A 25,807-nucleotide genomic window follows, 5' to 3' on the forward strand; every position below is an offset into this window, starting at 1 on the left:
GCTATTACAGCTGACCTACCTGAACATGCAAAATGTTTCCTCCATAATCATGTATCAGACGACAAAGGCGCACTGTGTGGCATTTAAACAACAATCATCACATTCATTCTGAGATGGTTGCCAATGCATTTTACACTGTATACCACTGGGTTGGACTGCATAGATATCTTATTATGCTGTGTTGCTTTAAATCACATAATAACACATTTTTTTCATATCTCATAATAAAACTTTTTTTTTTTCCCAGCACAAGCAGAGCTAAACCTTTAAGATTTCACAGCAGCAGATAATTCACAGTAAATGTCAATATACCATAATTTTGTCATCATTTATGAAAATACTTAAACTTTCTTGAAAACAACAGCCTAATTTTAGTGGTCACTTCGTGGCTAAATTAATATGATGTTTATGTAATTATATAAAGGTTGGCCTATTGCAATATGAAAGTTATTTATTGATGTTCAAAATGATACATGTACCACTTTAAACATAATTATCTATCTATCTATCGATCAACGTTTGCTGTACGCGGAAAATTGTGAGGAGTGAGAGCTCTTACTTTTTCCACCTCTCTCAGGTCGGGCTGCTAATACCTTTGATGGGACTTGTCAGACTACGTCACTCCGCCGCGAGAGGAGACGTTGGAGGAGACTGGGGATAGTTTCGCTCGGTTTGTCATTCCCAGAGGGAGAAGAAGGAGAGGGTGTGATCCGAGTTTACCTGTTCAGTGTCCCCGGCTTTTTTTTTTAACACAACCGGGTCGTCGAATTTAATTTTCTGTGGGACGTTTAAGACTGGCTTCACTTCGGAGGAAAGCGGAGCTGTCATTAAAGGTACGTCCTTGCTGAAATGATTGGGGGGGAAAAAGCAGTTTGTTTCGACCCTAACGTTAGCCACAGCCATGTAACGTCACCTCTCTGGACTAACTTGTGCCATTACACTCTCAAACAGTGACAAATACCTCCTACCGGAATACTTTTGCTGGCATTGTGTAGCATAACTAGGTGATAGTTTAACTTAGAAAGTTGATTTATGGTTAATGAATGCCTTGCTGCTTTGGTAATTGTTTAGTTGGCCAACTTTACAGGAAGTAAAAACGAGAGCAGTGTAAGTTCAGTGTTACTCAAAGGTGCGTGTAACAGGTTTCCCCGGCCCATTTACCTCAACCGCAAGCGTCAATTAAAGCGTATCTGTTACACTAATCCCAACTATGTCCTGCATTCAATTCTGTCATTTCCGTCTACCTGAGCTTAGTTTGGGTGTGGTGCATACCATGTATTTAAATATATCATTAACTGTAACAGGGAGTACAGTCTGTCCCAGTAAAATACGTTTATACTGTTGATTTACCCACACAATAGAAATAATAACTCTGGATTGGGTTGCATAAACAGGCTGAATTTACGTCTTTACTTTCTCCTTCTAATCTCTAAATTGAGTTATCAGAGAGATTTATTTTTAGGACAACAGCCATTGTTCAGCCACACAGATACTGAATGTCGTGATGAGAGTCATGTCTGATCATGTCTGCAGAATGCCATGGTCATTCAGCCCTTTTGCTTTTACTGTGAGGGAGAAGACATCCTGGCAGTCATCACTAAACATTTAACTGCTGTTTTTTTTTTTCCCAGGATGCTAAAAACGCCCTGAGTGGTTACTCCAAGATGAGTGTGACATCATGGTTCCTGGTCAGCAGCTCTGGCACACGCCACCGGTTGCCCTGGGAGATGATCTTTGTGGGGCGGGAAGACTGTGAGCTAATGCTGCAGGTGTGTGTATGTGTGCGTCTGTGTGTTATGACAGTGAGAGAGGTTGTGTGTGCGTGCATGCACTGCGATGGTGGCACTGCACTGAAGTGTGTTTGCACAGCAAACACCAGCAGCATGTCATATGAGTCCTGACTCTGGTCTTCGCTGTAGTCTGTGAGTGTAGGACAAGAAACCCTTACTGGGCAGTAGGTCTCATAAATGTGCGAGACACCAGTGGGAAGTTCCCAGCATGCTTTAGGAGTGTGCGACTCTAAGCATGTAACCTGGTGATGGTGCCTTGTAGCAAAATTGCCCCAGGCAGGCTTTCAGGCAGTGACATAAGATGCAGCTGATTTATTCCACCATGTTGTTTTTCTGCACAGTGTCTGCTGTACCCACTTGGAATTCATTAGGAGTCTTTAATATGTAGTTCTGTCCTTGCTCTGTATTTAGAGCAAGGAAAGGAATGCTGTCTCAGAAGATGCTGTTTATTTCTTTCCTTTGTCAGTGTGGTCTGCTCAGTAAAGCCCTGCCCACCACAGAGGTCGGCAAAATTGAAAAGTTGCTCATGTCCACACTCAGGCGTTGCCAGAGCCAGGCAAAACCTCAGCTTCTCCCTGTTTGAAATGATGCAGACTTTTAAGATTGCTCTGTCTAAGTGCTCAGGACCACTTCCTGGTTTGGCACACGAACAAGTGCAGCCCCGAACCGTCCTCAGCCCTTTAATCTATTGTTTTTGTGTTTGCAGCACAATGCATTTTTTTTTGCAGTCAACTCAAAACCCATTCTAACCACAGTTGTGTGCCTGTAATGTTAAGAATCCTGTTTGGTGCAAAAAAGCAGAGACTGAGTGTAACTGGCATCATGTCAAATGGAATAGCTGAAGGCCCAGACGAGAGTCTCGACTTCCCATAACTGCTGGTGTGTGAACAGTATCTGTCTCTGGAGGACCAGCGTTTAGACCATTACCTCCTGCAGTAGTGGTGTCTGTAGTTTGCCTGCAGGTCAGTGCAGTGTTCACTGTTGCCTAATTCCAGCCGTAACATTTTCCTCTCTGATAAGAAGGGCCAAAGTGAACATCAGACTATTGTTGTTGCTGAGTTAGGAATGTAGAGCTGACTGTGTTGCTGCATTGTAGACAGCAGACTAATCAAGTGGGTGAATTGTGTGTGTGATAAACGCGTCACTTTGGATTATATTTACAGTAAGACGTGAGACACTATATACAGGACATGATGGTACACAGCTTCTGCACACTGTTTATCCTGATTAATGGTCAGTGTGGAATAGTTTGTGACAACCCTATAGACTGATCTATGAAAGGCAGCATTAATTTTGTAAATTAGTTTGGCAGTCAGCTTTAACCTCTTTTGATTTTTGTGAAGTGGAGGCCTGGAGTGGCTAATGAGCGGAGAAGAGAGAGTAGGACAGCCAGTTTGCGCTGACCGCTCAACACATATTCCCGAGTAAACACTTTTGCTCCCTCTGGTAAATGGCGGATTGACAGTGTGCATGAATGTGCTTGAGCTCTGCAGGCAATGTTTGGTAGACAAGCACCATCTGTAACAAATAGGAACCATTGGGACCTGCTAGTGAAACATACAGCAGTATCCAAACCAGTACTTGATTCCATGTAATCAGTAGTTGGCCTGTCTGACTCTGCTCAAATATTGAGTTTTTACTGACATGTGGGTCTTAAATTAGGGTCATAGTCTAGGAATGATAATGACTTTTGCTTTACTTTGCAGTCACGCAGTGTGGACAAGCAGCACGCCGTGATCAACTATGACCCAAACACTGATGAGCACATGGTGAAGGATCTGGGCAGCTTGAATGGGGTGAGTGAGTCCATCCCTACAGTCAGACAACCTGCCTTGGCCCAGAGTGATATAAAGGAGCCAGCCCGCCACAGGCTCTCCCTGGAGGCTGCAGTCTGAAATGCCAGAGCACAAAAGACGTCTCTCTGTGCCAGAGATGGGGACGGTTGGTCGAACAGTGGCAATCAGGGGCCTGGATTTTCCTGCTAGCCTGGACCCCTTTCTGCTGGACTTCATTCTTCCTACCCCTCCACCCTCCACCCCTTCCCCCAGTTTGTTGCCACTTCACTGCACCATTATCCCAGTGAAATCCAGGGTTGAGCAGTGGGAGAAACTGTTCATTGTTCTGCTGGAGTGTTTCTTTTGGCCCTGGTTACAGCAGCCAAACTAATCAGAGCAGAACAGTGCAAGGGCCTGTAACTGAAATCCAACATGGCTTTTTTTCCGCAAATTACTGTGACAAGTGACAGTTATCTTTGTTTAGTCTACAATAAATCAGGGTTGGTCCTCCAATCTCTGTCTTGAACGCTACTAGCAGTTCCATCTCTGCAGTGGCGACTCAGAAATATTTGTGCTACTGCTCATTAGTTTGGGCAGAAGATAATTCAGTTGATCAGTGGACCAAAATCATGTTGCGTGTGGGCTGATATGCATTCAGTGTCAGTACGCTGCATGTCCACCAGGTTGTGGAGCCTTCTCCTTGAACCTAGTAAGCCATTACATAACAACATAATCTCATCAGAGATTTAATGTGCAGGTGGCTTAACTTTCAGTCAGAAAAGGGCCAAATGGAAAGCACCTCAGCATGACAGTATCAACAGCCCCTGTGGCTGTGTGTACAAATGGAGAGCATGTCACCTGTATGTTCAACACATTATTGGCAAAGTAAGATGATGCACAGCATAGTTGAAGCATGATATTTTCTTCTCTTCTTTACACAGACATTTGTGAATGACCTGAGGATCCCAGACCAGACGTACATCACCCTCAAGGTCTCAGATGTGATTCGCTTTGGTTATGATATCCTTCATAATAATGCATATTTGAGTTTTAGCTGCATCTAATATTATTCCTCATTGGCTTAGCTTTTGATTCAATCTGTGCAATACAAGGGCTAACTTTGTGCCATCTGCGTGCTTTCCTTCAGTTGGAACAGTTTAACTCAGCGATTAGCAGTATGCTCTAAAATGAGCTCATAAAGCCTCAGTCTCCATAGCTGCTGGTAGGCAGCTGTTTGAGTCAAGAATTTTTTAAATTTTCTTTTCCCTCTGTGGTCTTCGCTCTGTGCTCCATCAGCATGTTAATTCCCTGTGGTTTTCAGTCAGAGGTTTCAGATTATGGACAACTGTGAAACAGAAAATCTCCTGCACCCTTTGACCCCTGCAGAAGAAAACCCATGAATGGTGAAATTCAGTTCAGATAACAGAGAAAAGCAGCTTAGAGTTCAGAAACATTTAGGGCTCTTTGTTACCAGAATTGACCACACATTATACGGCATGTGATTTCACATGTCTCAAAGAGTGGGTCTCTGAAGATAGGAAATTGTTTGAATCTTAACAGTTCTATGCTGTGTAGTTGTTTCATTCCTCCTTGTCACCCTGTGTGATTGCAGAAGGGAGAGTACTTTAAACTTAATTTTGAAATAGTTTTGGGGCAGAGAGAATGTAAGAAACCCAGGATAGATATTTAAATCTAACTGTTAAGAGAATATACAGATTTGCCATTTTTTGGGTAGTGTTGTAGTCAGTTGGTAGATTGCCCTTTAACTGGAGAATCTGGTTTCAAGCTCCTGTGCCATCAAGCATCTGAGCTGAGGAAGTGTCCTTGAGGAGGACACTGAATCCCTGCCCACTTCAGAAGTGCTAAAAGAGAAAATTAAACGACAGTTACATTATTTTGATTTAGTGGACATTGCTGTGCAACTATTAAGCCAAACACGTGCCTTAACAACACCCCACATTCTCACGTGTACATGTTGGAGAAGAGTCAACACAAGGTTCCAGAGGAAGCTTTGAAAGTAAGTAGAGCTGGCTGCCTTTGTCTGACGTTTTTAATCTGCAGTATGCTACGTTTTGCCTTGAGGCAGGAAGTGTGTTGTTAGTCCCACCCTAACACTTGTCATTCATTATGACAGGCTGTCTACCTTGAAACAATATCAAGAGGTTACCTGTATCTGTAAAGCTACCATAGACGTTGAAGAAGCAGACAGTGAACATAAACAATGTCAGTCTTTAACTGTTTATTTTCATGATTGAAAAGACAATATCACTTAAACAAGGGGATTTAGACATAAACACATAGGTTCGCAGAATGACAATAATTTATCCTCTATATTTATTATTATTTCAAAAAGTTGTGTATTGCAGCTGTAAGTATAAATACTAGGTAGAAATACCTTTTCTATTTCTGTTTCTATTGATTGAGGCCATGCTCAGCTTTTAGCAATGGAGACACAACCATGTCTGCTTCCAGTTGAGTATAATTGGAAAAAGAAGTAAACGCTGTGAAGAGAGGTCCCTGGTGGATATTCTTCCTTATCTGTGTGTGGGAAACTCTATCTGTTTTGATTGTTGGCGAGAAGGTTTCTCACATCCTGCTTCCCTCCTGTCTGTGTCTGCAGCACGAGAAGTACACCAGCCAGCTGCAGCTCAGTATAAAGGCCCTTGAGGCCAGGAAGAAGGACAAACAGCAGAACTCGGAGAGGAGCCGAGACTCTGACTCTTTCAGTGTCAAACTGCATGATAAGACTGAGCGCAGAGCTCACTCGATCACAGGTGAACCCCTCCATAACCCCCTCCGACTCCTATTCATTTAAAATGTAATGTAACCAGCAGGCCAGCTGACTGTGGATTTTCCATATTAGATGAGTAATTGCTCCTGTTGCCCGTGTTTGCTGAAGAGGATTTGAATGCCATTCACACACGAGAAAGAGGAAGTGTGTGTGTTTTCATGTGCTTAAGCTGCAGATCGCTTGCTAAGATTGCTAACTTCTTTTATTAAGAGCTTCTCTAAGTGGGAGATGAGGCTGCCATGTGAGCGGAGAGACGATCGCAGTAAAGCAATAGATATTGGCAGGATGAGAACTCATGAGTTAGAGCTTACCAGGCGAGCTAAGCACAGGAGTTAAGGACAAACAGTCTTATCTTGGACTGCCATGCCTGACTGCTGGCAACAAGAGGTGGGGTGCTGCCGAGCAACCTGATGATGGTTTTAACACGTGTCTAAGAAGAATTAGAAAGGTGCATAGTTTTTTTGGTGCCAGTTTGGCAGCTCTGTCCAAGAAGCTGGTGGTGGATTTGTTGTCACTTGTATATCCCTTTGCCCTCATCGCCTCTCTGCCTTTGGCTGTTGTGAGTAAGTCCTTTTTTTTTTTTTCTTTTTTTTACAGTATAAGCAACAGTGTGTGCTCTAGTGAGGCAGTTTCTCAATGAAGTCCATTCATGCTGACAAAACGTATTCCCGCTGTTGGCTTAGTAATTCTTGTACTTCCTGATTCACAACTGCCCTGTGAGCCTACTGGGGAAAAAACTATGGCTGGGGCTAAAAATAGGATTTTTCCGGCTCTAGGCTCCTAACCCGAATGTCTAATAAACATATCCATGAGAATGCAGTTCTATAGCTGCATATGAAATTTGTAAAACATTAACTTTTTTTTTTTATTTAGAAACAAGTCTCCCACTAGCTCCAACCACTATAAACTAACCCTGGTGACTTTGTAATCCTGTAAGTCTAACCCTTTTGTTGATCCTCCTCTGTGAGTAATCCTGCTCACCCAAGCCTGTTAACAAGTAACCTTGTCCTATGATGTGACCCTGTCTATCTCTGCCACTTTCACTGGCCACATTTATCAAGGCTGCACCCTGTGTTCCTCCAAAATTGCCATTTATTAAATTAAGGTGGATAAATATTTCATTGCATACTCTAGAAACAAAATATGGCTGTGTGTTCTTTCATGATGAAATAATTTTTAACATTTAAAAAAAAAAAAAAAACTATTTCTCTGACAGGTGTGAAGCTAAGTTGGCCTCCATACTCAAAATGTAGTAGTGTTATTACATTTCTTCCTTAGTTTGTTTCATTCACAATTTGCTAAGTCTTCTCCTGTTGTCCTCGCAATGAGAAATGAGAAGTGCTGCCCAGCCAGTCTGACTGAATCAAATTGCACAGAGCCGATGCATATCTGCGTTGACGCGCATGCAAATTAGTGTCCTTGGCTGCATTTGTTTGACAGGAATCCTTGGTGTAACATGTATATTTCACTTAGGGTCAGTGCCAAATGAGTGAATAGCTCTGTGCTCTTGGGGAGGTAACTTTGACATTAGATTTGGTGAGGGTTTTTATCCCTGCGAATGAAAGTTTTGTGAATCACACTACACACTCCCTTGCTAAGCGGTGAGAGAGCTGTGTGTTCCTGTGTCTGTGGTCTGTGTGTGTGTGTGTGTGTGTGTGTGTGTGTGTGTGTGTGTGTGTGTGTGTGTACATGCTTGCTGTTCTTCCTGCAGCTGCACAAAGTGTGGAGAGTGTCCAGTCCTCCAGCTGTCTGCAAGGCCAGCCTGCTGGTTTGTACAGTGTGACTCAGTCAGGCCTTGTTTTCCCTGACATGACCATGGCTCGTCAGTTTTTCCTACAAGGGCATGAAATGGATAGTACATAGAAGTTCAATGACTTACACATCAGCACTGCAGTATTTAAAATGTCCTCATGCTTTGTGTTTGTTGTCCACTAATTTATGGGCTGTCTGGCTACTGAAGTCCAACTGGTTGCCCATTAAGTGACTAATAACCCATTACATAAATTAACTTAGAAGTATTTATCTTCTACCTATTGTTACCATTGAAGGCAAAGGGTTTGGCTCAGTTGAATCTCTTAAGTATTCATTGTGGAATTCTAACTGCCTCTTTTCTTATATAATTATATTTAGGGGTGTAACAAATAACCGATTTGAATCGGAAATTCGGTTTTGATTTAAAAGATGTGAGTGCATCGGAACACGGACCCCTGAATCGGTCTAAATGTAGCATGAACCGGCCGATGGCCCGATTACAACATTATAAATCGGTTTATATTGCTGATGCAGCTGCTGATAGCTGCGTTGCTCCTTGTCTACTTCTCCTGCTTTCCATCTCTGACTCTCTCTTGCTTCCGAACATAAAATTCTCGCGAGACTTGTCGTAGTCACGCCAGATAGCGCTGTGTTTGTGAGGGAAAGTTAAAAAATGGCTGACTCGGACAGGATTTACAACGCACCGGCAGGCTTAAAATCCAAAGTTTGGAGAAAATTTGGATTTTATATGAAAGATGGATTACTGGATAAAAGCGTCGCCATATGTAAAGAGTGTAAAGCCGCGCTAAAGTACACCGGTAGCACGACAAATCTCAACACTCACTTGGTGAGACGACATGGGGAAACAAGCGATGAGGAGGCAAGCACAGCTAGCGCAAAGACACGGCAAGACACAGACATACAAGAGTTCTTCCAGCCGAAACTCAGCCACAACTCGGCGCGAGCCATGGTAATAACGGCTTCAATCGCCCGGTTCATTGTTAAAGACTTGAGACCATACTCTGTAGTGGAAAATGAGGGCTTTCGGGACATGATAAAAACATTAGAGCCCCGGTACACTATACCAAGTCGGCAGCATTTCACGGACAAGTGTGTGCCAGAGCTTTATAACAAAGTTAAGAATGAAGTCAAAGAACAGCTATTCAACACAGAACGAGTGGCAATTACCACCGATGCCTGGACGTCATGTGCAACTGACTCTTATGTGACAATCACAGCGCACCACATCTCTCCCGACTGGGAGCTGAGGAGTCATGTTTTACAAACCAGAGTATTCAACGAGTCACACACAGGCAAAAACATAGGTGCTTTATTAAAAGAAGCATGTACTGACTGGAACATTGCTCATAAAGAACCAGCCCTGGTAACTGATAATGCCCGAAATATGATTGCAGCTGGAGTGGAGGCAGAGATGACACCACACCTCAGTTGCTTTGCTCACACATTAAATCTGGCCTCCCAGAAAGCCTTTCAAGTGGACACTGCTGCAAGGCTACTGGGAAAAGTGAGGAAGGTGGTTGGGTTCTTGCACCGCAACATAAAGGGAGCTGAAATCCTACGGGAGAAACAGCAGCAACTGACTTTGCCTTCCCACAAACTCATTCAAGATGTGTCCACCCGGTGGAATAGTTCCCATGACATGCTGGAACGCTTTTTAGAACAGCAGCCTGCAGTTTTTGCCACACTCATGTCAAGGGAGCTCAGAAAAGGAGAGGAGGTGAATTCTCTTAATGAGAAAGACATCTGTAATGCTGAAGACATCGTCAGGTTGATGGCACCTGTCAAAGTAGTGACAACTATCCTTTGTGAGGATGAGATGCCCACAGTATCAATGATTGCCCCACTCAGAGCAAAACTAAAAAAGCACTTTGAAGCAGCAGATGAAGACACACCACTCATCACTGAGATGAAGAAGGCATTTAAGAATGATTTTGAGAAGCGATACACACATCTTGAGGACCTCCTCTACACTGCATCTGCTATAGACCCTCGCTTTAAGACTCTCCCATTCCTGAGTGATGATGATGCTGAGAGGATCTTCATAAGTATTTCAGCTGAAGCTACTGCCCTGCTTAACAAGGTAAGCCAAACAAACACACCCTTTCATTAACTAAATACAAAATAATTATCATATTGTATTCTAACAGCTGCTCTTGAACATATTTCAATCTGTATTGTACTGCACATGATTTATCATCTACTGATAGTGTGTCCTGGATTTAACAAAATGACACACTATTTAGTTAATTCAGCTTTTGAGTTTATTATCAATGGTAAACATTTTTCTTGTTAATGTTTTTTTTTGTTTGTTTGTTTTTTGTTTTTTACATTGATTTTCACTAGGAAACAGCGGGTGTTCAAAGGGATCCAGTGCAGAGAGACCCTGCTCCTAGAGATCCGCACAACGGGATGGTTGGTCCTCAGATCCAGGATAAGCCAAAAGGTGTGTTTTTTTTATACATAGTGAGGTATAAGCATATTAAGATAAGGTGAAAGAAAAGCTCTCAAGACTTATGGCAAACAACCAGTAACATAAAGTAATTGCTTTGTATTTCAGATGATGAACCTCTGTGCAAAAAGAGAAAGAGTGCAGCACTGGACCAGCTGTTTGGAGAAACCTTTGAAGCAAGAGCAGCGGCACGATCTTCAAGAGAGAAGGCCAGTGAGGAAGTCATGAGATACAGAGAACGTAATCCTTTGCCCCTGACTGACAACCCACTACAGTGGTGGAAAGCACAGGTGGACTTGCCACTGCTGTCATCTCTTGCCAAAAAATATCTCTGTATACCAGCCACCAGTGTGGCCTCAGAAAGAGTTTTCAGCACTGCAGGAGATATTGTTTCTGCACAACGCAGTGTACTCCGACATGATCATGTTGATCAACTGATTTTTCTCAAGAAGAACCTTGACAAGCACAAGCATACATGAACTTCACTGAATGTATGGTATGATTAAGACAGACAGATTAAGATTCATAATGGTGAAAACAAAGTGTGTGTACATGTGTGAGTGCACCAAGCATACAGGAATGGACACTGTCTCAGAAGAGTAAAAACTAATAGAAAATGAATGAGATGTTATTGTTTTTGTTAGTTATTGTTTTCAGTTTACATGTGGCAAAATGGCACTTTAAAAAGTGAAATACACTAGTACAGTCACTAGTGCAAGATTTGATCAGGCAGTTGCATGTTGAATTGCAAAACAGCACTTATAAAAGACTGATTTTGTTTACAGTTGGCCACTTTGTTTTGTTTTCAGAAAAATTTGCACAAGGGATGTCTTGAAATGTTTTGTTCTACCTCACTAGCTCATTGTTGCTTGATCCGAGGCTAAAGAGATAGATGATAATACAGAGATCTCTGTTTAGTTGTTTCTTTGGCTTTAATTTGTGCCAACATAACTTGAATGTTGTTCTTACAGTTACATGTTTCACTAATAAACATGACAATTATTTACAAATGTACTTGTTCTTTAGTCTTTGCTAAATCTTTTGAAGGCAATGCCACATTGTAATGTGACAATGTAATGTAAATTGATTGTCTACTTTCAACAAAGAACTATCAGATTGCATCACACCCCACTGAATTGAACCGTACCGAATCGAATCGTATCGTATCGTATCGTATCGTATCGTATCGTATCGTAATCCTACTGAATCGAATCAAACCGAATCGTTCCATTCTAAAATGTATCGTTCTTGAATCGAATCGCACCCCATATATCGAGATACGTATCGAATCGTCTTATATTGGAGAGATGCACACCCCTAATTATATTGCATTGTTATCAGCCAATGTCAGCTTTAAAATGCAACATTTGTACAAATCTGATACTGTGGGATTGGCATTTTTCCATTATTTCTCCTCTAGGAGTGTGTGACAGGCTTTGCCTTTTTTGTATGTTGACCTGTAACTTTTATGTTTGTCTCAATGCCAAGTTTCCTTTGAAAAAGAACAGGGCCAACTTGATTAAATAAAGGCAAAATAATAAAATCTGAAAATCTGGACAGCTAAGTGCAGTGTGTAGGCCACTCTAGTTGTGTCACTCACCCTATGTTTTCCTTAGCTAAAAAGGGAAAATTGGATGAGGGGGTTGGAATTGGTAGCATGTCCTTTTACTCCTCCCATCACTCTGTTGATACCTTATTGTGCGTGTCCCAGGCAACAGTGTTAGAGTTCTGCTGTTACTTTGGATTGTGTAGCGTCTGCATGAGACTCCAGAGAGCTTGTTTAGCCTAGTTATCAGGCAGACAACAGACATGCAGATTATCTGATTAATGTCATATAGGCTGCCTAGCCTCTATATACTCGCCTACCAGCAGCTTAACACCAGCTCTGCTATGGTGTGAGGGGAATCGTCCCTCTGCCCCCACATTGTGTCTATATATGAGATAAATACAGAGATACATTATTTAGGTCAGCAGGGCCAGCAATGAGAGTCATTATCTGCAGCAAGTCCAGCTGTTGAAGAAAGGATTTGTATGATTGTCAGTGACAGCTTATCCTGTATTTTTTCAGTCTTCATGTGTCTTGTCATTGTTATTTCAATTATTACAACAATGTTTCTTGGCTTTTTTTCATATAAGATTTGGATTGGCTCTGTCCTGACTCATGCTGTGAGGATTATGTTTTGGTGCATCACGTGATTTAGTTGGTATCACAAGTCCACCTTTGCCACTCTCACTATGTCTTTGGAATGTGTGGGAACTCTGAAATGTATGGAGACTATGGAAGCTTTAGTGTTTTGCAATATTTAGCTGCTGCAAGACCAAATCCAGACGATTAAAGCTGTGCCCTGACATGACGTTATGTTTTCCCATGTGACTAACAAAAACAAATTCTTATAAATACTAGAGGCTGTACAAATTCGGTTCTTTCATTCTTTCTTCCCCCTGTTCTTTCTTTCCTCTCTGTAACAGTGTGTCCCATGTTGCTAATAGTGTGTATTTGTCTTTTTTTATCCCTGTGTTTGTGTGTATGTCTGCTAGCCACCACAGATATTCCAATATCCAAGCCTACTCCTCTGTATGGCCAGCCGTCCTGGTGGGGGGAGGATGATGACCCAGCCAACAACGAGCGGAGCAGAGGTGGAAGGCAGCCCGACCAGGACTCTACAGGTCAGATAATGCTTTTACTTTCTTTTGTTGTTAGTAGTTTCTTTATAAAACATCAGTTGTTTCATTTATATTGTTTATATGGCAACACATATGTATTTAGAGTTTTTCAATTCTAGTCCTAGTTGCTGGAAGACAAGTACATCTCTGTGTTTGATCCTGATGTGAAATGGCATGCTTTTCTGTGGCATTGCTATCTGATGCCCTGTGTGGGTCACTGAGAGATGGATGGTGCTGAGCCCAAGGCAGGTCCTTGGCTGCCAGTTGTGAACTGTTAGCCAGCCATGCCACGCCAGGCCAGTGGGCAGTGCCTGTCTGCCTCGTGATGGATTATGACCCTGTAAGCTGCCGGAGGGGGGAGGAAGGGTGATTGTTTGCTTCATGTTGCACAGTCTGAAGCAGATTATTCCCGCTCAGCTGCCCTCCACTGGACTCTGAGCTCCTAAAGTGATATTTGGCCACATCCAGCTGGCACCCACAGACCTGCTGGCTGGATTTGTTTCCTTAGCCTAACAACTAGAATCATGGGGCCGTTTGTTACTGTCAGTTTCAGGGATTGTGTGACCGTGACATCTTAATTAAATTTTTTAAATTCTTCATTTTTAGATGGGAGGGGATTTATTTCCTTAGGTTTGTGTAGCCTCTTCAGGTTTAGATGCTTAGAGAGCATGTAGTATTGGAGAGGGACTCAAAATAGAGTATAATAGCACTGAAGCAATCATACACTAAAACACTTTTATTAGTTGGTAAATAACAACAACAAAAAAAACAATGGTTGCACACACACTAAAAGATAATTGTCATGTTGTGACACAAATGAACCTTTTTTTTAATTGAGGAGCACAGATCAGGTGTTTTTTTGTTTGTTTGTTTGTTTGTTTTTGTTTTTTTGTCAAGCTTTTATCATTCTATCATCATAATGCCTAATAGCCTTAATATCTACCTTGGTCAATTCCACAGCTGTGTGCAATCAATAATTTAACAATAGGCAAACCAACCTATCGTCAGAAAACACAGAGGATAGATTAGTTGAACCTCAACTCAACATAACAGCAATTAACAAGATAACATCAACATACCAGAAGAATCAATACAAAGTTGAAAGTATAAAGTTTATTTGGATCTAGATAGCTGATAATAAAAATGTTGTTCAGTGCACTGAGTGGATTTAGTTGGAAATCAACAAATGCATCCTGTGTTTTGACGTGTTGATTTATCCACCTTTATTTTGACCAGATCCTGCTAAAGAAACCTCCAGATATGATGTCAACGGTTCTCTGTCTGATAATCACACCAAGTCCATCTACTCCTACCACCGAGAACCCAGTTACTTTGAGATCCCAACCAAGGAGCTACAGCAGCGGCCTGTCAAGAAAACAGACTCGCAAGTTGATGAGGTTCCCACAAAGGACACCCAAAATCCGTCCCAATGTGTCTCTTCTGCCCCAACACCACCTGTCGTCCAAAGCCACGCCTCCTTCACCATCGAATTTGATGAGTGTACGCCTGGCAAGATGAAGATCAAGGACCAAGTGACTAAGTTCTCCTTCCGCCAGCAGCGCAAGCTCCCATCCCATGAGGTGGTCACCACACCCACTGAGGTGATGTCAGCAGAAAGCAAGGTTGCTGATTGGCTTGTTCAAAGCAATGTGAACATGATGAGGAGGAGGAGGTCACAGACTGAAGATGTGTACAGTACCAGGAGCGACCAGTCAGTTCAGAGGATCAATAAGGGTGAGTCTCTGACATGTCTGTTTATATCTTCCAACACTGACTTTTAATTACAAAAATATGTGAAGTAACTTGTTGTCCTGTTGTTCTTAGCACATCACCATGAAGATGGCACTCACAGTGACTCAGAGGATCCTACACACAATGGAAATGATTTTCTGCAATTAGGATCTCAAACTGGGTCCCAGTCATCTCATCCACCCCGGAGAGACTCCCCTGATTCTGAGGAGCGTCTGTCCATTACTCCTCCGGAGCCTCAGTCCTCACCCAGTCATGGCAAGGCAGACTCCCAAAAAGCCTTTGTCATTGAATTCTTTGATGACAACCCACGAAAGAAGCGTTCCCAGTCCTTCACTAATAACACTGCCCAGCTGGACAAAGCAGGGAAAGGCTCCAGCGCAACTGGGGAGAGGCAGGTCCCATCTCCAGCCTTCAGCACTCCCCCAGCCCAACGGTACACCATCCCCCTAAAGGGCCCTGGTTCTTCAGGACCACAGAGAGCTGGTTCTCTCCGAAGAGAGAAGACAGAGGACCGGATCAGCACCAGTTTGTCCTCTCGCTCCTCTGTCTCTGTGCGACCCTTTGCCAGTGTGGGCAGGCGGTCCAAACTCACCCAGGAGTTCCAGGCTGAATTCCTCAAACAAGCAAGACAGACTGCCCCTGCAAGCTGGGAGAGAAATACATATAGTTCCCCTAAAAGCAGCCCACCAGGGACAGTGGTAGCAACACAATCAGACCAGAGTCTAGCCACCCCACCATCACCTCCTGCTCCTCACCTGGCCAAGACCTCTTCCCCTATCCACCAGCCTGTGCCCCTGAAGGCTCCCATGACAGTCCTTGCCTCTCAGAGTATGGAAGTCAAGAGCCCCTGTGGTGCCCGGAACGAAGAGGAAGACAGTCTGAGTGACGCGGGAACCTACACCATCGAAGCGGATACTCAAGACAAAGAGTTAGAAGATGCACGCAACAAGATCAGTCAGGCAAGTGTCATAGTGGATCTTGTTTTATTTCAATCAAGTGTATCATTCCATCTTGTTTTATTTCATTCTGACTTAAGTTGCTATGGATTATATGTAAAAATGTTATTGAGTTAATCAGAAAATGTTACCAAAACAAAGTGATCTGACTTTATAATCGACAATCTCATCTTTCTCATGGGCCAACATGCCACTTGAGCTTTGGTCACTGGCAGTCTCCAGTTTTCCGTTACCATACTTATCAACTTGCAATGCTTTGTTCCTGACAGGTGTTTGGTGTTGTTGAGAGACCAGAGAAAACCAACCAGACTGAAGCAGGAACATCAGCATCATATAGGCCTGTTATTAATCAGGGCAGGGAGCAGCATAGACAGAGTAGCTCGGGGGAGCTGGGAAGGCCAGCCTCAGAACAGGGAGAGAGTCTGGGAGAGGTAAACCTTCTTGCTAAGTGTGGGATCAGTGAATGGATGAATTAATTAATCAATCAATCAGGCATTTAATTATTCCTCTAAAGACACTGAAGTAAACTGCAAGGTCAATAACCCATAAGCATTTAAATTAAGAGTGGGGCAAAATATCAAAATATCAATATGTCATGATACGTCCTTCTAATTTAATTAACTTAATTTGCACAGATAGAACATTTCAGTTCCTATGAGGTGTATTTGTTCCCTGCCTTTAGATAGTTTAACTGTAACTGTAAAAAACATGACTGACTCCTGATGACTGGAAAAATATTTCGCCTTTTCCAGGGTTTTTTCTTATCTTAAAATATATTGCATAACACAGAATCATTATATCATTATACCATTGTTATTGTAGCTAAAATAACATGGTAGTATTGTATTTCCAGTTACCCTGTGATTCCCACCCCTAATTTGAATGCACAAATCAGTGTGTGTTGCTGTCTTGATTTGTCCTCATGGTGTTTTCTCTCCTTTTTGGTGTATCTCTCTTTTGGTCTCTGGATTTATCACATTTTCCTCACAGGCTGTCAGTTCTTTATTGTTTTAAGTTTACTCTTTAATTCTAAGGAAAATTTATCAAAATTGAGAAGATATAATAATGCCATGTACATTTAATCAGTAAGACAGATTGATCTGTCTTCTGTGTTCATCAAGAGAATAAAGATTCATTTATCATGAGTCAAATAGGCTCTCTTTAAAATGTTTTTTTGTTTGTTTGTTGTTTGTTTTGTTTTTAAATCTTCACACACAAAACAGAAACTGAACTGTTTCCTTTTTTCTCATGCAGGTTCATCCAGGGGATCCAGTTTTAAAGGGGGCTCCTAAATGGATGTCTCGCTGGGCCAGCTTGGCAGACAGCTACACGGAATCTGGCCCTTCGTCTGGCCTCTTTGACATCCCCTCCCAGATGGAGCTGTCAGGAGGGGGTAAGCCACCTGACGAGACATTAGTCTATTTGAAATGATAATGAGACACCCTGATGAATATGAATGATACTCAGTACCAATATGTGTGATTAATATGCATTAAAACTGTTTCACTTCAGCGGGAGGTACAATCATCCACAAGGCCACACTAAGCCGAAATCGTGATAGCGCCGACTCTGAAGGTTCCCGAGCTCGCCGCATCCTGCCCAAGCTACCACCGGGGGAGAAGAGTGAGTCTCCAACTCCCAATACCTATGTTCACTGTGACCTGCAGTCAACATTTGATGTAGAAGACAGTAACCCAGTGGCCTTGAAGTCTCAGAATGACCATCACAGGTTAAAAGTGCAGGACGATTTAGAGCCTGACAGCTTGAGTGACGCCAGCAAGTCAGATGATGGTTCCATCATAGAATGGAGGAGGAGACCACTGTCTGACACACTTGAAAATAATAATGAGGAGGACAAGACCAGACTCCCACCCAAGTCTACATCATTCTACATAGGCTCAGACGAGGTTGTGTCCAAGCCTGAACGTGGAGGCTCAAAACCCAATACTCCAAAGACTGAGCGAAAACAACCAAACAAAACCTTCTCCTCTGCCACCCTGACCAAGCAAAAAGGTACCCAGGACTCTGGGAAAGTCAAGCCCAGTGTCTCAGCTCCTATCCTGGGTCAGGATACAGAGAGCCCTGAGACCAAAGAGGGACGGGTAACCTCACTGGTCAGACAGGAGAGCTTCACCAAGGATCGACCCAGCAATGCCAGGTTGCCCAACATATCCAGCCAGCCTGCTCTAAGAACCCTTGACCCCGATTCATTGCATGGAGCCTCCAATCAGGACACTCATTCTTACCTCAAAGAGACAGAGGATGTTCTAGCTGCTCTGGAGGCCAAGCTCCAAGCAGGCCAGCCAGAAACAACTTCCTCTGCAATGATGGACTCTCTATCTGGGGAGTCTGATGTAGATACCTCCAGCACAGTCAGCCAGCGCAGCAATAAGACTAGGCCAAATACATTGACAAAAAAGCCTTCTAATTATGGGCTTCAGAGGGAGGCAACTTCGAGCAGTATAGCTAGCCAGGATAGCAGTAATCAGTCCTCTGTACGGGAGCGTCTGTCAGAAAAACGTCGCTCCCTGGGAGCAGATACCAACAGTAAGACTGACACAGGTAGGAGACTGGTTGGACTGAGACGTAGTACAGGAAAACGTGGCTCCACAGACCTAAGTGATGACCCCCAGAGCTCCAGCATACTTTACTCTGACCAGGAGTCTAGCACCCACCATAGCCGCAAGAAATACACTGTCCCCCTCCAGAGGGAGGACTCCAAAATGTCCAAAGTGTCCCAGGCCTTGAGTCGATCCAATAGCTTGTCTGCCCCAAGACCTACAAGGGCGTCCATGCTCCGCAGGGCTCGCCTGGGAGAAGCCTCTGACAATGAAGGTACAGAGACAGACAGGCTGTCCCAGGAGGCAGGCAATGCTCCGGCCAAGCAGCCTGTGGAACCCAGGAAACTCTCCAGGCTGGATATGCTGGCGATGCCTCGCAAGCGGACGAGCTCTTTCAACACACCCAGTGACACAGAGGCCGCCAGCACCCCACTTTGCACAGGCAGGACCACAGGATTCTCCAATCGTAGCACAGAGTCCAGCAGCAGCTCTGCCCGCAAAGCCTCTGTACCCGGACCAAAACCTGCACTACAGAAAGCAGCCCCCAACAAGACTCCGATCAGCCGTGGACGCTCCAGCAGTGCCAAATATGCTAGCAGTACAGCAAGTACGTGTACCACACACACACACACACACATACACATACACAGACAGACATCTACACATACACACACACCTTTGAGTGCAAAATGTATTCACGGTTATCTTACAGATGTGACCATTTACTCTTTGGTAATGTTTTAATGTCTTTGGTAACTTAATGTCTTAGCCAACCCGGTACAAAAACAACAAAAAAATTGGAAGTGGAAGCATTGCAGGCCCTATGGAGTCACTCACAGAATTCAATTGGTTTGATAGTTTGATAAGCTTCACTGAATACACATTTCAGTAGTGAAAGCCTGGGTTCTTCTTAAACAGCTTTTTTTTTTTCATCAGATATGTTTCCCTTGTAAAAAAAAAAAATATTAGTGTGGGAAGGGCATTTTGACTGAGACCTTTCACTAACACCAAACTGGTAATGCCTAACATTCATACTACTTAGATGAAAATAGTTTGTTCCTCATGTGCACAATGTTTGCATACATTGTATCTCTATTTATGACGATATTATTTAAAAATCATGTTGTAAGAATATTGTGCTCATGATGAACATTGCAATAGCTCCACTCTTAGATACATATCACTCTACTGTGGAAGCTTTAGGCTCATTTTATTTAAATTGATATTGGGGGAAAAACAGTTAACATAAGGTATGGGAGGGTTTTGTTGTGACCATTTGCCATATTAATGTTTGTTGTAAAAATGAGCTCTTCCATAGTGGACATTTCCTGTCTTTGGTTGTGGGGTTCCTGGATCTGAGATATAGTAGTTGGTGGCTTTCTTCTTGGTGGTGTTCTTTGAGTGTTTTTTACTCTTCTTTCCCTGCCTTCTCTATCTTCAAACTTCTTCTAAACTCAAACCAATTCACAACCTGGAGGCTCCAGAAGACGACAGAAAGGGTCTGACTACACCTCTACCTCAGAGGAGGAGTATGACTCCAACCAGAGTACCCCTAAACACAAACGCTCCCAACCTCCCTTAGCTTCCCATAGCCCACGCAATCAGCCCCGGCCCCAGCCAGTGGTCGCCTTGCGGCCCAAACCCCGCAGCAGAGACTCTGAGGATGAGAACCATGAAGGAGACGCCTTCCACAACTGGTCCAGCCACAGTGCTGAGATTGCACGGTAAGAATAGGACAGCAAAGTGTTTGGTTGAATATCACAAGTGGAGTTTTTCATTTCAAAAGGTTACATAGAGAACAAAGGTTTCACATTCTGTGGAAAGTGCTAACCACTTGTCTGTGGGTCTTCATTGTAACTCGTGTCTGCCCTGTTCCCTCTGTGTTAGCTTGAGTCAGGACCTGGCTAAAGACCTGGCTATCTTGGCCAGAGAGATCCATGATGTTGCTGGTGACGCTGATGCCCAAAGCTCTGGACTGGAGGCCAACACACCCAGCTCCACTGTTACCACTCACGAAGAGGTGCAGCAAACCTTAAAAACAAATTTGTATTGTGATGGTTCTCCCTTTATCTCTTCAACACAAACTGCTAATGTGTTTCTGTTATACTGTGGAAAGAGGACATTTGCATCCGTGCCCTCACAGAAACTTCTTATATAGTACAGCCTACTCATGTGGCTCTCCAACCAGATTTGGTGCAGTTATGCCATTTGAGTTCACCTCTTATCAAATATAAAAATAGTCACCTTTCTCTAATTCACTAAATCATTATACTGTCTCTCAAATGGTAAGAAAGACAGCAGAGACCTGGTTTCACAGTAGGTAGATAGTGTGCCTTTTACTGTCTCTGCATATTTTTATTCATTATCTTGTGGCAAAAAAAATGCAGTTAGCAACAGCTTCCCACTCCCATTGTGAAGAGTGTGGGTCTCTGTCATCTTTCTTGTCAAGAAATCTATCTTTTGGAGAGCAAGTGCAGCATATAGTCTATAAAAGAATCCATAATAAGTCAAGCTTATAGAGAATCAAATCAGTTCGCCTGTCTGTGGCCCATGTAGATCATTACACTCATATGAATGGTATCATCTCCTTGCCTTGTTTATATGCCAGTCATAAGAGGTTTGTCACTTTTGTCTACAAAGACTAATGTCTAGACTCTGTATTGCAGCTGGTTCAGCGCGTTCCAGATGCTGGACTTAACTACCAGAGAGTCCCACCAGGCTCTGAGGATGTGAAGGAGCCCGACCAGAACGTGAGTGATAACGAACCAAACTCCAAACAGTGGGCTGGGAACAGAGAGGAGCTCTGTTCTGCTAACCTGTTTCACTTCATAAAAAACATCACTGAGGCTGGCACTAGCAGATCTCAATCATGTTTTATTACTATTAATTATTATTACTGTTGTTACTTTTTTTCTGCCTTCCAGGTCATTGTGGACAATCTGATGCTAAATCCAGTGTCTCAGGTTTCCATGGCCATCAGAGAGAACACCGAGAAACTTGCTGAGAAAATTAAGTACGACTCATACACGCACACAGACACACACATCTCCTACATACATAAATGTCCTTTGTCCCCATGTTTGATCAGGATTTGATCTGAAACTCTTATTAAACCTCTCTGAAACCAGACGTCCTGACGCTGTGTTGAGCCAGTAATCTTGTTAACTATGTGCAACTGTCTGGGTGAGTTAGCACACAGTCTGATACCTGCTCTACTAATCTGAGCGTGAGAGCACTGTACAAAGCTGTACTGTCGGAGGCTGTTACAGGATGTAGTGGGTGTTGGACTGAAACTTTTTGTGTCCAGATGTGTGTTTTTGTTCTCGCCTGGATTATTGTAATTTTCACTGTTACGGAGGAAAACTGTAAAGAGCTAACTTCCGAGCCATTGAACCTTGTTTGTTTGGCATTATGTTTGCAGGGTACTCTTCCAGGACAAGCTGGATGTATGGGAAGAAATGGAGGCAAAGATTGGCTCTGAAAGTGATGTCCCTGTCCTCAAAACTTCAAACAAGGTTAGTGGCTTTACTTTTTTTTTTTCTCAAGCCAAATGCATTGTTATAAATGAGGTTTGCTTCAGCACTGTCTGACACGACATCTGTGTTTCAGGAAATCACTTCTATCCTCAAAGAACTCAGAAGAGTGCAACGACAGCTTGAGGGTGAGTCATTCTTCCAAGATATTTATAAATCTTTCTCTTTTTTTTATAGAACGAATCCAAATATTGAACTAACTGTGGATGCACCAATGTGTTTTTTTTTCAATAGCATACAATAGCTGATATCTAACGTGATGCGTGCGCAAGATGCAATATTGACATAACCGCTAGAGGCCCTCGTGCGAACGAATACACAGTGACACTTTCACCGGAGCTTGGTGTGTGTGTTGGAGTGCTGAATGTACGGAGCGATTAGGGATAACAGCTCGTCAAATGCACTGGCCGACATACGGAAATATTCTCGGTGTTTCTCCTTGTCAATGGCGCGCATTGGCAGAATAAGGGAAACAAATTCCCCGTTTGATTGAGGGGCCGCGCATACCACCTCCGATGGCGACGTGGTTTTCGTTTCTGCCACAATATTAATAGAAGCAAAATTAGTTCTTCCTCCTCAAGCGTATCCATGTTTGTTTACAGTACCGGCATGTGATATCGGGGCAATACTGGCTTTTTCATGATTTCCGGGTCCTTGAGCAGACAAAACTTTGAAGTCTCATGCGTCTGGCCTTGCGGGACTAGAACCAACAAGATGGGAGTGCAAATGGATAATCAGTGCAGATGTTTGTGCATTGGTGACCAGTAAAGACATCAACAACAATAATGGATCAACTGGCATGTTTGCAAATGCATGTGTGGACGGGAAGAAGATATTGATAAGATTTATAAAAAGAGTTGGAGGTGAGACAGTTTCCATAATAAAGGTGCAGTCATGCCCACTCTATTTATCTGCGTCTGCGTTGCAGTAAACAGTGATGTCATATCCTGTTGTAGTCTAATGGGCCTATGTGGCAAACTGACTCAGATCAGAGTATGACCGTCTGACCTTCCCACATTACGCGAGCAACAACATACTGTTTTTCCTTTGATCTTGACAGTTTGTCTGTGACTGTCTGGTACGCCTAAATCAGCTCTAAAATTATGGTGTGCACCTGGCCTAAAGAGAACTGTTATTTAAAGAAAAGACCATGTTTTTCTCTGTTGCTTACTGCTGTATTAAGTGGCAAAAGTTCAGACAAGCCCCATTTTCACAATCAGCCAAACAATAAATAATTTTCGACTGATAAAATATTGCTTTTCAAAGCTGAGGTTGACTGATACTGACAGTCTGCCAAGATATCAGTCCAGCCCTACAACTAACACACATGCATTTGCTTTCTTCCCTCTCCAGTCATTAACACAGTCATGGAGCCCAGTGGGCTTTCTGAATTGAGCAAGGCCTCTGCTCCTGTGGTCTCCGCCTCACCTGGATGTCGACCCACCAGACCTCCCGCCAGAGACTGGAGAACTGTCCACTCTGTGTCACACCGCGGTGGCGGCCCTAGGCCCGGTGACAGTGTCAGGAGAGCAGCTGTAACGTCAGATGATGTTAGAGAGGGATATTTGGTCTAAGGTCAGAAGCAAACACACAGGTTCCTCCAACGCCGTGCTGCTGCCGCTGCCCTACAAGCCCAGGTGCCGAACCACTGTTCACAGAGTGAAACCCAGAGGGGGAAGTGAGAGTGACTAGGCAGAACTGTGGCCTCCAGCATGAAAAGACACAACTGCAGTATGGACACTACGCAACCACACGGTGTACACAGGGGTGTGAGATGAGGCTTGCACTAAACACCTTTACAATATGCTCTGTCTGAGGCCTAAACACAAGGTGGAGATTAAAAGGCGTATAACCCTTTAAACAAGGTTATGTTGGTGCCATTATTACTTCTATTGATCTCCCATTCACCTGTGACAGGCCTCAAACCTATACTTGATTGTGCATTAGAGATTGACCTCATTATTGCCAATGGTATGACCAATGTTGATGTTAAAAGCACAATATAATTATTTTGTATGGTTGAAAACCAGCCTGAGTATAATCAGCTCAGGGACATTTGATAAAAATCACTTGTAGGGATATTTTAATAAGTAGATTCCTATGCTCAGTGACAAATCGCAACTTTTTAGGGAATATTAGTCAATTGATATTTATTTTGAGTAAAAAAAAACCTGCATTGATTCCTTGCAGAGCTGGCTGCTTTGTGTATTTGTATCTCCAGTAACCCCATTACTTTTCTTTATATATTTCTCTGTGGTTTTCTCTTTGTTGGCCACATTTTCCTCTGTGGACCAGATTAACTGAAGAATGTAAAGTATTTATTTGTGCTGATAAATGTGGTGATTAAGAAAACAAATTATAGGCTGTCTGACCCAATGTTTGGTTTCTTATAAGATAGTATGGCATTTTGTAATTAAGTAGAAGACATGACTTTGGGAGAGGGTCCATCATCACTTGTGCCAGATGTTTAATTGTATATTAACTGTCAATACAAGCCAATTTCGTGCTGAGTTCCAGTTGCCTCGACTCTGTCTAGGCCCTCTGTCTGCAGTAGTCGGACACTACATATTTTGTCCAGCTTTAGGTGAAAATCCTTCAGGAATGTGTGGCTGAATGGAAGGAGGAGCGTTAGTTCATTGTTAGAGTGGGAAGGTTTAGTCACCTGGCAACAGCAAACTCAAGTGGCTACAAAACAGGCGTAGTGAGTTGAAGCTTTTCAAGCGTTCCCCTTTCTCTCCCATTTTTATTTGTGTCAAACATGGATCAAAGGGCTTAATTGTCACTCTTGGGTTTGTGTTTTTCCCTTGTCCTGTAGAGCAGAATTAGCTGCTGAGATTTGGCCAAAGACAACTGTAACCTTTCCCTTGTGTGTTCCTCAGCTGGACGCAGCATTTTGCTACTGAACACATCACACTACACCCATATGGTGTTTTCACAAGGCCTGGTAAGAGCCCTGTGTCAACGGTTTCAAATGATATGGGCCCAAGTCTCTTCACACAGGAGTTGCAATATATTTTTTATTAATGAAGTTCATAAAGTATAACTTATGTGCAATTGTCTTGACCTATCAGTTTGTGATGTTTTCTTGTTGAATATGTAAATATCTGACAATGTTTTCTCTATGTCCTGCAAAAAAATTACCTCTCCATCTTGTATTTTGCACTATCGTAGTACAACCTTGTCCCCTCGACCATACTGTGCACGCTCCGAACTGAAAGTCCTCTCGCTCTCATGAGAAGGAGAGTGTGTGTTTGTCCTGTTTAGGATTGTAAGCGTTTAATGCTGTTGAGGGTTGGAGCAGGAAAGCAACCCGGCTCACCACTAAGTGCTTCCCTCCTCCCAAACCAGCGTGTGCATATGATTGTAATTTGGAAGTCCTCTGAGTGCCACGAAGCTGTCTGGGATAATTTGTCATCCTGCTAAGTATAATGCTTGTTTACAAACACAAACTCAAGTAAGAGGTGAATGTCTGATCTTTGGCTCCGGCTCACAACGATGCTGCTCTTCCTCTTTGGGATTTTTTTGTCCCCCTTCTTGCTTTACTCCACTTAGACAGAGAGCTGAAATGTTTATCAGTCTTTCAATGTCATGTTTGTGTTCTGTTTGTTGTTGAATTCATGTTCCAGTTTCATTTACCCCAAAATCCTTGACTTTGTATCTGGTCCTCCTTTTCTCATGCTTTCTGTTTCCCTACGTCACTTGACCGATGTTGATTCCAGGGGGGTTTTCTAATAAAATTTTTTTGATTCGCAAATGTGTCTCA

At 43.0% G+C, this 25,807-nt stretch overlaps 1 protein-coding gene across 3 annotated transcripts; it reads left to right on the forward strand.

The window, feature by feature from the left end:
• The first annotated feature begins 635 nt into the window (after positions 1-635).
• cep170ba (centrosomal protein 170Ba) lies at positions 636-25,798 on the forward strand. Of its 3 annotated transcripts, none has more exons than XM_030081860.1 (19): positions 636-833; positions 1,632-1,769; positions 3,497-3,586; positions 4,507-4,585; positions 5,524-5,582; positions 6,186-6,339; positions 13,117-13,245; positions 14,479-14,976; positions 15,067-15,953; positions 16,220-16,381; positions 17,205-17,343; positions 17,463-19,118; positions 19,989-20,235; positions 20,399-20,531; positions 21,178-21,261; positions 21,436-21,524; positions 21,933-22,026; positions 22,121-22,172; positions 23,398-25,798. In XM_030081860.1, the coding sequence occupies exons 2-19, from the start codon at positions 1,665-1,667 to the stop codon at positions 23,616-23,618; spliced, it is 4,878 nt and encodes a 1,625-aa protein (XP_029937720.1). In that variant the 5' UTR covers positions 636-833; positions 1,632-1,664; the 3' UTR covers positions 23,619-25,798. The 3 variants fall into 3 exon arrangements, with proteins under 3 accessions (XP_029937720.1, XP_029937721.1, XP_029937723.1); XM_030081861.1 differs by having other exon boundaries at positions 20,094-20,235; XM_030081863.1 differs by lacking the exon at positions 16,220-16,381.
• Positions 25,799-25,807: the final 9 nt, after the last annotated feature.

This window comes from Myripristis murdjan, chromosome 22 (genome assembly GCF_902150065.1).
Source record: "Myripristis murdjan chromosome 22, fMyrMur1.1, whole genome shotgun sequence".
Lineage (NCBI taxonomy): Eukaryota > Metazoa > Chordata > Actinopteri > Holocentriformes > Holocentridae > Myripristis > Myripristis murdjan.